Genomic DNA, 14275 nt, shown 5'->3' with positions numbered 1-14275 from the left:
ATAGGGCGTGCCAGTGGAACCTCTTTAGTATATTACATATCATACCCGTAGACTATCCATACCCGTTTAGCCTCGTGGTTAAAGCGTTCGCTCGTCACGCCGAAGACCCGGGTTCGATTCCCGACATGGGTACAAGGTGTGAAGCCAATTTTCTGGTGTCCCCCGCCGTGATATTGCTGGGATATTGCTGAAAGCGGCGTAAAACCATGCTCACTCACTCACGTTCATAGTTTGGCCAGCTACTGTTACGGTTGCCCTTTCTTCGTTAATTAACTACCTTTGTCAGATATGAGAAAGCTTAGATTTTACCACATACATACTCGTCTACGACCCTTGATGATGCCTATAGCTTATATGCTTTGATATATAATTGCACCTGAAGTATTGGTAATAAATTGATTACCCTTTATATATTATAGAAATGAAAAGTTTCCGACTAACCCAATCCTAAAATGTGTAAACTAACTTCAATATGCAAAAATATTAGGTAAATCTCATAATATACAATATTTTATGTGCGCTTTAATCTTATTTTCTGCGTATATTTTGACCGGATGACCTTTAAATATTGAATAAAAACGGCCTGTTTGACTGTATTTGTCATAAGTCAAAATAATATATAAGAATAAATATGTTTTTTCGCATGCAGTTCTGTAATAGCCGCTCTAACTTAGCTGTTAAACGCAGATGGGCCACTTAAATCGGCTTCAAACAATGTGCCGACAGCGGGAATCGAACCAGGGACACGTTAGCCATTGATCTACTATCCTGCCGCCAATATTGTTTTGAAGTTCAATATGCAAATATGTGTTGACTATGTTCTAAATCACATAAACAGTTTATATTAATTCTGCATTGAGTTATATCTGTGGAACTCGGTTAAAATATGTTCATGTAATTCACACGTGCAATCATAGACTGGGTTCCTGTCTAATATAAAACGAGTTGACAGGCGAGGACCATTTCTCGCCAGTGCAATGGTTGGATATTAGTGACGAGCTTTGAATGCTTATATGATTACAAAAGTGTGAACATTCATGATCTGCAACTTTCCGTCTGTCATTCATCTCAAATATACACAATTGTAATGAGTTCTATTTTGTTCTCAATTCATATTACCTGGTAATCTCTTATTAATTTAATAAAAGGAATCAGTTATGAAAGAATCATGTTTTATATATAGTGGTCAAAACCTTTTATGTTTGTCTCCGCCTTTTTGCACTGTGAATTTCACTATAGTACGGCTTTTCGGAATTTAGATGTTTAAAATACTACCTGCTCTGGTTTTATAAATTAAACATATAAATTATAAAGAGATAACTCCAAACATGTCATCAAGATGGTTTAAAATTACTTGAAAATTCATGAAAGTCGCATGGCCTGTATAAATGACTAAAGTCAACGTATGCTAACGGCTAAAATGTGGATAACTGGGGTATATGTTATTATAGTACAAATACCAAAGATGACTTGTGTCCTCGGAATTTATTTCTCTATTAAATGCTGCAATACAAATAACGAAAGTAGTTTTAATCACCCTGCATTGACATAAAATGAATGACAATAAAATGCTACAGAGAAGACGAATGCAGAAGTTGTGTGTGCGTGCGTGCATAAACAACGTCTGTTTATGTGTCTATGTATCTCCCTCCAGGCATCCAAGGGTTACACCCAGTACACTTTATCTGCATATCTGTATTATGAGGAAACTTTAGGTTGATCTCTGTCAACTCATGTATACGTAGCGGCATTATACAATGCTTGCCACCTATAAAATAAGGAAGTAAAGCTTGACTACCTGAAACCTACTTCAACACATCTGTTTCGCTTGATTATTAGGAATTCAGTTACCATTACATTTCAATAGCGCCAACACAAACTGCATGAATAAATGAATAAAAGAATGATGCAATGTTTGAATAAATTTATTCACAACTGAACAGTGTAAATAAGGAAAAGAGATTGACATAAGATCATGAAACTAATGCGACAATGTAAGAAGTAATATAGATATTATGCGATGTATATATAGTGGCTACTTCATGCTTTTTGTCGAATACGATTTATATTTCGTCGAGTGAAGCCTCAAACCCCTCAACGGAACGCATGCGCACTGATTCTCATTAATTTTGAGAACTGCCACGAGTCGTCCCCAAAATGTCTCTCTTGCATCGTCCTCCTCCCCCCATGTGATGTGGGCCGTGTCGCGGTGTAGCTTGTGTAGGGAGTGACTCAAATTACGGGCGTCTGGCTCTCCCAGTAGCACTGTAATGAGAGGGTTAGCTCTAGTATCCAGGACGAAGGTCTGAGCCATCGTCAAACTTGCTTGGCACCAGTCGCTATCAGCAAAGGAGGGGGACAGGACGACGATGATGTGGCGGCTTGTCTGTATGGCTGAGTCGATGTTGTCAAGGATGTAGCCTGAACAGAAATTTCTGTAGGGAATACACAGCTTCAGCTGATGCTGTTCCTCCAGTTTGGGGATCATTTCGTCCACCACCCAGTCTTCATCCTCATCACTGAGAATTACGTAGGCATCGAATGTATAGTCTTGGATATTTGCTGGATTCCTTTGTCGTTTTGAGCGGTAGTATTTCATGTAAATTAGATGACGAATACGCCACCGAAGCTTATACAGGAAGGATATTAAGCATACAACAAATATGATTACTGAGAGGGTTACTAACACAGTTATGGTAGTATTTAACATAAGGTAACAAGCATTCGGACTGAAATGAATATCCTTTAGCATTATGTGTCTCTTAGTGTTAGGGCTGCTGCATACATATCGTCTTGGGTACTGCTTAAATAAGGAGCTGTTTCTTTGTACCCAGTCGATAAACCACCTCAGATTACAATCACAGGTGAAAGGATTGTCTGCTAGATTAATGATAGATAATTGTTCTCGTATGTTTCTTGGTATGGCATGTTCAGTGATAGAAGCTATCTTATTTTGGTCCAGCCATAATTTTTTCAGGTGGGTCAGATTGGAAAATCTACCTTCTGGAATGTTTGAAATTATATTACTGTACAAAGAAATACTCTCCAAATATTTCAGTCTATAAAGGAACCGAGGAATGTTTTGAAGTTGACAAGAACCCATACCAAAATTCTGTACGTATTTTAAGTGTCCAAAGAAATTTAGCATTTGATCTTCTGTCACATCCCTAAATCTGTTTGCCGTTACATCAAGGATATGTAGGTTTATGCCCCTTAAAGCATCTTCATGGACATGTGTATCAAAAGATAAATGACTGTTAGTGAGATATAATTCTCTCAGATGACTGTTATTGAACGCATAGGATTCAATGTCTGGTTTCGATGGCAGAGATCTCATCGAGAGTATAGTTAAATTAGGGAGTTTAACAAAAGTATTGCTGAACACATGTACTATCGGATTTCCATTTAGATAAAGTGTTTCCAATTTGGGCAGACATTTGAAAAGATAACTGATATCATGCAAATTGTTGTAACCAAGATCCAAATACCTTAAGTTTGGAAAGATTGGAGTATCACCGTCGTTTTCACAAAATGTAGGGCATGCTGTAATCATATTTTCGGAGATACGAAACCTTTGAAATGACATGGACGTAACAAATGTAAGTTGACTAATGCGATTATATTTAACGTACACTGTTGCTATATGTCTTTTGTTCGAAAATACAGAGTGGTTGTAAACACTAATTTTGTTATGACGAAGATAAATATGCTCTAATCGATCTGCCTTCATATAATGGATGAATATCATGTCAGTGATATTCAGACGGCTCGCATTTAATAAAGATATACGCGGGAACTCTGAAGTAGTCAAAGCAGGAATCAAAGAGATAATAGAAACTGGGTTGTCATCCATCCACAGTTTTGTGAGATTTGTGAATCCTTCGAATGTGTCCGCTGCCAGATGTTGGATTTTACAGTCACGGATCTTCAAGATTATTATATTCCGCGTTGTTACATTAACAAATGAAGCATGTGATAAGGCTGTGAAGACATTTCTTGAGATATCTAGTGATGTTATACCCGCATCAATTCTTGGTATAAAGGTCAATTTCTTCCCTTTGCAGTCCGCACATGTTGTGGTACACGCGCAGTGTCCATCACCACATGCATATGTTGGTATCCTAGAAATGGAAAAGCGGATGAATGAAACAAGAACTGTCACTACCAAACTGATGACCTCTGATGGACATGATGGTACCTGGAAAGCGAAAAAGGGTGAATGATCGGTGAATGCAATTCTTTAATCAGTTTATATCATGCTAAATTACACGAGCGACGTTACCTTGCATAATCCCTGTGACTATTACATCAGTAGCGATCTGACAATATGGCATTGCGAAAATAACGAATACAGACATATAAGTAATAAAGCGTATAAAAAGATAGCAGAATCCTATCGTTCTCCTTGATTGTATTACTTGATTGTATTAATGTTTATATTCTGATAAAAACCAAGGTTTTCCTACACTTGAAATAGTGATGCATTCACTTGTGCAGCTTGTGGTGGAAGTAGATGTTTGATGCATGTGTGCAATTAGGGGTTAGTGTAGGTAGAGGAAGGGACATATCAAATAATGCCACACAGAAGACCACAGAAAACCATACATCTTTACTATCAACTTATTACTTGACGCTAAAATATGAAGACCTGTCCATTCCTTTTTTGTACTGAATACCAAAGCTTCTTAAAATCCGTACACAGAGGGATATATTGCTTGGTCCAACACGTGTACCACCAAATCGCTGTCTCAAAGATTAACCATATATTCACAGAAAGTACATGTATTTGAGACAAGTGAAATAGATACCATGAGACTTCTCAAAAACGATTTTCTCGATTTTTTGCAAACTCAGAGTAATACCACTTTCAGTTGTGTCAATACATTTTATATTTTATTATTGTACACCACCAACATACACACGACAAATTTATCGAAGAACTTCATTCCTTGATCATGAAATCACGATTCAACTTACTGGTAAGTGGTCTTGAGATTTGACGACAGTGATGTATACTACTGTTACATGGATGTTTGGCGACCAGCAAAAGAACAGGAAAACTTATAATTATAGCATTATCTAGTTATTGACACAAGACCTAATCGGAATGCAACGACACTGTGAGTAGGTTCTGCTGGTGGTGATCGTACCATCGAAGAAGATAAGACTATAGTTGATGCATTAGGTAACCGCTTCTATATTCCACTTGACTTTAAATTACCAGTGAGCACATGTCCTATCAATCATTTCTAGGAATATGAACTCACTTTTAATGACTACAACAGAGTTATCAAAGCCACTAATGACACAGAAGCAAGCTATTTTGTTGACACTATCTCACTGGAGTATGATATGGTAACAGATCCCGAATTAGCAAGACACGTTCGTAATCAGTATACTGGAAGTCCAGTCATTTTGTATGACCGTGTGCTTCGCCATCGTAAGATCACCAGGGACAAAGGTGGTACGACGTGGAACATCAATCTGAATGTGCCTGCTTGATAAGTGAAGCATATTTTAACGTTGTTTGGAGACCCTTCTAAACCATGGTCCAGAGAATCCGAGGCATTCTACAACCCTAAGATTACAAAAGTAGAAGTCACTATCGAGGGTTTGCCTAATCAACTATATAGTCAAAGAATGCGAGCATACCAACAGTGGGAGGAGGTTAAAAAAAACTCTGTGCGGCGTAGTCCGGAAGTTAGCGCGATCGCAAAAGACCTGGCTCTTGCGGATGTATCACTGGCTAAATTTCTTACCTCGAAGTATGCGCTATGGCTCTATATGCGAACCACTGATGATGACCAGCTACACGGCGGTGGTCAGAGAAAAGAGAATGCGAGTGAGCGCGTCACTATACAGAAAACAGAGAAGGAAATATCAAAACTTTTCCTCGGTTTAAACATTGAATATCACTACGTCCAAAATAATGATATGCGTACGAGTAAAACAATATAGAATATTTACATTACAATTTGGATTTTTAAAGACATAACAAATGATAAAGAAATACATAACCCGACTACATGTATTTCATGGGGATAGATTGGTGTATGAATAGGGCACTGGAGGTTGAGATTGAAGTACATATTAATGTGAACGGATCCTCTAAAGCATCACAATTCAACATGACGAATTGAGTTCTTTTCGCGTGCCAGAACGCTATGTCGTGAATTCGATTTCTAGAAAAAAAATGCGTTTAACTCATGTGGTCAACACCTAAGACCTACATCTAAGACTTCGCGCTTTCCTCCCACATTAGGCTGTTTCATCCATTCACGCCATGAAATTAAGAATCAAATAAGGAATATTTGACAGTTTGGCTTATGAAAACAAATATAATTATTGATGATTAGTCTAACAATATTGTCAACACACCCTGCATAATATCCTGTTAATATTCAACAGGAAATGCGAACAGGAACAATTTCAATTCACGTGAACCGAGCATTTCCATACTGAAATGGGATCAGCAATGCAATACGTAATGTGACAGAGGCATATCAACACTGATCTATTTGTATACATCAGTTCATGCGTTACCAAATAAAAGGTTCACAGGTTTATTATCAGCTAGTTGTAACTATAGATGGTAATACAATGGATACTTTTTTTACACTGACAACGATCATATACAAATATACAAGCTGATTAGCTAAGCAACTGTATAAAGTAATACAAAAGGGGCTAGCTAAATCAATACTTTGACAGGGTAATTGACAAGGTGCATAGACAGCCTGTTAAATCGGCCACGACCAATTAACACATGAGATTTAATTAACTCGGAATAGACTCGGCTGGGTTAAACACATGGAACACATTGGAAACAAACACATAGGGCCTATCTTAGAAATACATCTCTTTGGTAATGAAATAGACGAAAATGCCTGAATATCAAACGAGTCTCACAGACTAAAGACTACTTGTTCTACGGGGTATCCTGACTCACAATCATTAAAAACAGGCACTTGAATAAAATAGTCACCTGACTCACAGTCGTAAATAGGTATTTCACCTAAACCAGTCAATCGAGGGAAAGTTGGTTATCCAGTTGGTGATCGTCAGAAAAACGGAGTATGAAAACCCCCAGCTAATATGTTTAGCTCAATTCCACAAAACCAGGGTAAGTCAGTTAGAAGTGCCGCGTAATTACTTACGACCGAAACCTGAGTTTCGAATGACCACCCAGTAATATGACGACCCCTATGCGGTCTAGCGATCCCTGTCGATGAAGACCCGTGATTTCGCCGAGGGTTATATACGCGTGAGCGGACCTCGAAGAGGACAACCTGTTCTGGTCAGCCGGGGAATGCAATAGCCAGGTATAGTAACAAAACATAGAGAAAACCCGGAGCAAACTAGCTACTACACCAATACGGAAGAAATGGGTACCAAACTGAATAGCTGAACATAAGCTATCCAACGGTACAACCAGATAAGAACAATTATTGAGGAGGTACAAATGACCATAAATACATGAGAAATATCCCGCTCCTGCGTGAAAATCAAAGTTACGAAAACAATTTCAATACATGAATAAGTTTGCATACATATACGAGATAAAATCTATCAAACACATACATGATCAAAATATACGATCAAACAATTAGAGAATAAGAACTCTTACAATGAATGTCAAGACACTGGACAAAGACGGCCGCCGGACTTTGCCGAATGGTGACTGAAGCCGGACAATTAAGTGAGAGGGAAGCGCTGTGGTGACATGGACATTTAGAACGCAGAGATAACGGATGCCATTTTGAACACCAATGCATTGACAAAACGAAAACCAAATGACCAATAATACCAATGAAATACGTTATGAAAATTGACCTTTTTAGTCAAAATGAAAAAAAGAAGTGAAAAGATGCTTCATGGAATTTGTGCATGTACATGTATGTTTCCGTTTTGGCTTAATACTTCTCCCTGGGGTTTCAGAAACGGGGTGATGCACTGGATTTCACATGTGCATGGTATCTAATTTCATTTTGAATAAACAAGGATATTTAACCTCAAGGATGTCAACCTACACTGCTTTAACAGGTCACACATATCGAATTGTTTCAGGGTTACTCCATCAGAATAAACATTCGTTGTCGTGTCAACTTTCCCTACCTTTACTTGTCGTGTGCATTAAGGACGAGAATCACGGCTGGTTTCAGATACGACCAGTGTGAAGTAGATCCCTGTCGCCGACGACTGGTTTGAGAAACAGATAACTCTGCTAAACTCACATACTACTCTCTCACAAAGTCTGCAGTTTGAAGTGGTTCCTATCACCTCAAACGTTATCGCCTTTGCGTTATTTGTTCATAGCACATAGGAAGGCAGTAAAGTGTACACTCAATGGTGATCATGTGACAGATATGAAAGTACGTTGACAAACTTCCTTGATCAATATATGACCTGTTATTATTTCATACTCCGATATCCGTTTGAATATAGTTTATAACAAACTTTATAACAAACATTTGTTTTCTAAATAATGATCATTTCGCGATGCCTTACCTCATGCGAATCGAATAGTATAAATGCAATAGTGAATATAAAAACGGTAGAAATAAATGAGATAATAGTGAAAATTCGTGATGTGACTGATAACTTAGTACAAATATCGAGATGAACACTGAGCATATCGAAATTGAAAATATTAGATAGGAGTTCGCTGATATCAGAAAAGAATAGGAAAATAAACTGCTTATACAAGAAATGTATTCCCGAAAACAAAACGTGCTTGTCTATGGTAGCCCCGACAGTGAACAACCAGGTATAGCGTGTCAGAAACTTTTCTCGGACCTGGGATTTACTTCCGGCTTGGATGTTGCAAACATTCACCGGCTGTAACGCCACACTACAAATGGCCGTACAAAAAACTCTCCTAAACCTATAGTTGTGAAATTTGTACATGTGGAAGATAGGCAGGTTACCCAAATTCGGCAATGTTGAGGGATAGAAAAGTAACGAGATCTCCCTGTTGTTATGAAAAAGTACAGAGGCAAGTTGGCGGCAAAGGTGTACACGCAAGCTAGTTACCCAAATTCGGCAATGTTGAGGGATAGAAAAGTAACGAGATCTCCCTGTTGTTATGAAAAAGTACAGAGGCAAGTTGGCGGCAAAGGTGTACACGCTCCGCACAGAACTTTAAGTGCAGACCAGAATCTTCGAGAAAGGCATCAATGGGATCCTTGAGTAAAGAAAGGACAATAACTCTCCGTGGAAAGCCACCGACTCCAATCAAATTTTCGAGTTAATTTTCAGGTTTTACGGATATTGATTATCAGCACTAAACCCACCCAACGAAGCTTAGCGATATACACATGTGGGCCCACTTGTTTCGAACACCATGACGGCAATTGATAATAAGTAATAAACCAACCTATGAGGAAGTGCATATCACTTTCACCCTATACCTATTGACTTTCCAAACACGTGGCCTGGGTCCTCCTGCAGCCATCACTTTTCACAAAAAAACTAATTTTCACGAGAACCGTTTTTAATTTGCTGCAAGCGTCGGATGAAAAGGTGAAAATAAAATATATTCAAACATTTGATTAAGGATACTAAAGTTCGCTTTGGGATTAATATTTTGACTGAAGACAACACACAGCATGATTGAATGTTTATATTAGAAAAAAAGTTTGATAAACAATGAAACAATTTTATCTCTGAATTTAAAGCCTCATATTTTCAGCACTATATGTCAAGATTGATACAATTTTAGATTATTTAATTTACAAGCAACATTCAATGAACCGGTTTATATATTTATAAAACATATGCATGATTGGCATCATATTCATTTTGCTTGGTTGGCCAAAGTGTCACACGCCTTGGAGTATTTCAAATATATGTAATTGTTCATTTAAGTACAATTTTAATACCATTTGTATCGCAGCATTAAAGGTCCACTATTTCTAATAAGGTCCGCTAAATACAAATACATGAGGTGTTGTTAAAACATAATAAATGAGATGAATAGATGTATACAGCATTGCTTGACTATTGAAAACATGGAAAATAACTCTGCACTTTACACATGCTTTCACACAATCACACATTCTGGCAACAATATTATACATTCAACCGTGACAACTACACTCTTCACCTATAAAAAGAGTAATTGTTTCCTCTTGTCCAAAGTCAAGAACTTTTCTGACATCTATGGAAGCCGTATATACGCAATACATGTTTATTTATAGAAATCTGCTTGAGAGTCGTGTATCTTATATACATTTCTATTCATTTTACTCAATCTTGATTCAATTATATATAATTGTAAACAAGTTACCCATTACATTAAGGAGTGAATTTACCCGATAATTATTTGGCTCCTTTGGGTCACCCTTTTGATACAATGATATTCTAATGATCTTCCCATTGTTCCATGCTTCTGGAAGCAGAACCTTACTAAAATGGCTTTAAACAAATTAATTCAATCAGTAACTCACATAGCTACTGTTATAAACACCTCCGCAGGGATCCAGTCTTCATCTGTTGCCTTAGCTAGAAACCTTTAACTTACATAAAAAAACATCAGCTCGTCCAGACGGTCATATTTCATGATGATATAATTTCAACAGGCTCACTGTGTTCAGCAATGTTATAAGGGTAACGCTATTTTTCAGGGCATTAATAGCAGAAGCCCGAGGTCTTCCATTAACTGCCCGACGAAGGCAATCAACACGAATGTCACTGACCCACTTTTACAAATACGGAAACGTCATAGAACAAACCAGATGACGTCACTATTGAACGTGACTAAATACAGTATTTTTACGCGAAGGTCTTTGAAAGGCATTTAGAAGTGATACACATAAGGAAGAGAATATATGGATGTCAACTTCTTTATTATGAGGAACACAACGTTGCGGAGTATATGCTTGCTCCTTTATCAGGTGAATGATGAAGGAATAAGCATTTTTCTCCGAAATGTTGGCCATTGTATCATTGAGGAGGATTGATGCTCAGAATATCCCATGAGCAGTTCAAGTCTCTAGAATAGTAAATATGTTATTAACTCAAGAGATATATCGATTTCTTATGTCTGATATATAAACAGTATTTCTTGAGTAAATACACAATAAGAAAGTACTCCATGACGTATATTTATACTTTCAAACATGATTCATTGATTAAAATTAAAAATATAAATAAGGTTATGTGTAAGTGATTTTTGTGGTGGTAAATGTATTTTAGGAATTTTTTTTTTTAATTGGGGTCGACAGTTTTGGTTTTGTTTGTATCTGTTCCATAGTCTGCTAACCAGACTGCGAAACATTGAACGTATTGCTGACTTTCCAGCCAATACCCCGTAGACGCCTCATCGCTTATACACAAACAATCAATGAAATCAAGTAAATCACAACTGCATCATAAGCATAATCAATAAGATTGACAGAAAATGTTCGGAGATTAATCGACCTGTCTTGTAAGTGTCAAAGTCAGGAATGACATAAAACACATTTAAGTGGCGCTACTGCGTGCAGCACGTGCAAGATATCGGATGCGTTTTGGTGTTACGTTTTACAGACATAAACGTCCTTGCATATGACCCCTTACTTAATTTAATGTGTATATTAACAAAATGCATTGTCAGCAATCCGCCCTGAATACCTTTCACATGTTTGAGGAAGGAAACTCTAGTCTGTCAGAAAGGTTCAAATGCCACTCAGCTTAATGATTCACGAGCACGTCAGACAACAGCAAATTTAAATCATAATGTATTCTCGCTGGTAATTTGACAGGACGCCAGTGAGCGGATTGTCTACGATTGTAGTTTTAGTTTCATATATCAAACCCATAGATTAAGGAGGGGGTTTCGAATATCAGAATCCACCACGTGATGTTTTATTCATTACCCTATCTTACTTGATAAAACATGAAGGACCCTATAGTCTACTTGATGGAAGTTAAACAGTATTTTCTGTCTTTACGTACACGCCTTGGAAAGAAACAACTAAGAAACCATATTCAGTGTCACATCTTGATGTGTGCACATAAATTAAAAATAACGACAGCCCCTGTACCATGATCTGCAACAAGTGGGATGATTTCGATTTTCCAATCGTGAATTGCCCCGTCATGCCCAGCAAAGTACCATCAGCTTCAGCTGATGGCTTCTACATTTCTCAGTTGCTAAGTACTTAAGAACTTAAGAACTTAAGATGTCTTTCATTGAAAGGCATCTATTGCTTACAACTACATGTAAACTTTTCAATTCAAGGTTCCGCCATCAAAGAACTGATCAAGCCTTTCCGGAAATATTATGGTTACACATTCAGAGGAACGTAGTCAATAAGACACGTCGTTCGTCAACAGGATGCGTCTCATGCTTTGACCTTCACATGGCGTTTTCTCGCCTTACTCACTGGAACTTTCTTTAATGGATCGGGTGGTCAGGTGTGGTCATAGGGACGGGAATTCTTAATCAATCAGTACACCGTAAAGTCCTTAATCCCCAAATCACAGCCTCCAGTCAGCAGCCAATGCAGACACTCATCCAACAATACGAGGTAACCAAACGTACCTAAATGACGAGGCGAGGATGTAATATTTCTTCTGAGATGGAAGATTATGAACAATGGTGCAGGGCAGGATATGCTTGCCCCTTTTCACGAACACCTGGTGTCATCACTAGTGAATGAGTATGGTTTTACGCCGCTTTTAGCAATATTCAAGTGATATCATGGATGGGGACACCAAAAATGGGCTTCACACATTGTACCCATGTCGGGAATCGAACCCGGGTGTTCGGCGTGACGAGCGAACGGTTTAACCACTAGGCTACCCGACCGCCCCTGGTGTTATCACTGATATTCACTGATCCATTCATATATTTTTCAGTGCCATTTTGCCTTTCACGCCCAATGGAAATTGTTTCGTCGGATAATCGAGATTGGTTATTCCCTGGCGTTGACGTTTCATGTTTCCGCTCAGTCTCAAACGTTAGCATAGGACCTCGACATTTCTCAAAAGATCATGATTATAATTGAACTAGCTCAAAGGCAACTTTATCAGCTTTTGAACATCATCAGGGACACGGTGCCTCTCCTCAACAGAACATCGGGATATAAATAAAAGCCACACCATTCTTTCCTTTTCCTTAGAAATACCCATTGTCCAAGGTATGATTCCAACTATATCATGAGCATGTGTTTATGAATGGTGATGATACCGGATTTTCAAGAGAAGGTGATCGTATCCTGCACTACCTGTGGCACCTGTCACAAACACATTTCAAGGCAAATCAATTGTTCACCTGAAAAGAAAAACAAGGGAACAAGTGAAATGAGGATTTGCATCTGACATCCTTTTTTTTCACTGATGCGTAAAAGATTGGAAATTTGTGAAATGCATACACCAAAGGCTGGAGCTGCTGGAATATTGCCCGACATTATTAGAAAGTAAACTATTGGAAACATGAAGTCATCCATTTTGTCATACAGTCGTTTAGATCATCGATATAGCTGAAACTTATAGTTAAACTTCTTGGCCAAATCCCCTTGTTTGGTTTTTGCCAATCCGAGCGAAAATTACGATTCATATGCTTAAAGAAACAAATCAACAAGAAGGTAAACACAATTGGTGCCCATGGGGATGCCAACTTATAAATGTATTATCCCCAATTTTCAGATATACGTTAACTTATCAATGAAGACGACCATCATTTCACACATTTGTTCTCGGAGAACTTCAGCGGACATTGTCCTTGAAGCTAGACATGTAACTATTTCTATGGTCACCATGTTTAGTAATGTTATCTTTGTTCAGAATGAATACTTAAGGGGGAATGACCGTGTACCCGAAAATATAAGTGCATATATACACTATAACAATGGCACCATCGGAAATCACAGTTGATGTCCAGCACGGCAAGTTAGACCTCTATCCTGCAAACCAGATACCCAGTGGAATGGAAGAATACCCATATGTCTGAAACAGGATGAGGGTTTCAGGTACAGGACGTACTATTATATGGAAACACACGATTTAGTCATCTTAACTATGGACGTGAACCATATCTGTTTACAATCACGAAATATTTGCTGCAAGCGTCTCAAAATTGGAATAAAAGACAATCAATTTCCTATCTTTGACGATGTAACTTTGTGTATGTGTATGACTCAAGGCTTTCCTCCCACACCAAACTGAATACTAGAATACAAACTGGAATACTGTTCAAAGCGGCAGTAAACCCAACTCGCTCAATCATACCACCACGCATCTTCAACTTAGGTTACAATGACCATGGTGTGATGAAGCTTAAGACACGGTG

At 38.1% G+C, this 14275-nt stretch overlaps 1 protein-coding gene across 1 annotated transcript; it reads right to left on the bottom strand.

The window, feature by feature from the left end:
• Positions 1-1948: 1948 nt before the first annotated feature.
• On the bottom strand, positions 1949-5247 carry LOC124137169 (toll-like receptor 3). Its single transcript, XM_048384315.1, has 2 exons — positions 5222-5247; positions 1949-4121 (listed from the first exon to the last, which is right to left on the bottom strand). The coding sequence occupies exons 1-2, from the start codon at positions 5245-5247 to the stop codon at positions 2036-2038; spliced, it is 2112 nt and encodes a 703-aa protein (XP_048240272.1). The 3' UTR covers positions 1949-2035.
• Between the last annotated feature and the right edge of the window lie 9028 nt (positions 5248-14275).

The sequence above is a fragment of the Haliotis rufescens genome, unplaced genomic scaffold (assembly GCF_023055435.1).
Source record: "Haliotis rufescens isolate VD_foot unplaced genomic scaffold, xgHalRufe1.0.p SCAF_5, whole genome shotgun sequence".
In the NCBI taxonomy this organism is placed as follows: domain Eukaryota; kingdom Metazoa; phylum Mollusca; class Gastropoda; order Lepetellida; family Haliotidae; genus Haliotis; species Haliotis rufescens.
Note: the sequence above shows the minus strand (reverse complement) of the source record. Positions and strands in the feature narration are given on the sequence as shown.

Excerpts from the sequence above, each read along its gene's own strand:
- LOC124137169 (XM_048384315.1), bottom strand. The coding sequence starts at position 5,247 with ATGATTGATAGGACATGTGCTCACTG. Across the intron at positions 4,122-5,221 it reads GATAGGACATGTGCTCACTG|GATACCAACATATGCATGTG; the intron begins GTAATTTAAAGT and ends TTCCATTTCTAG.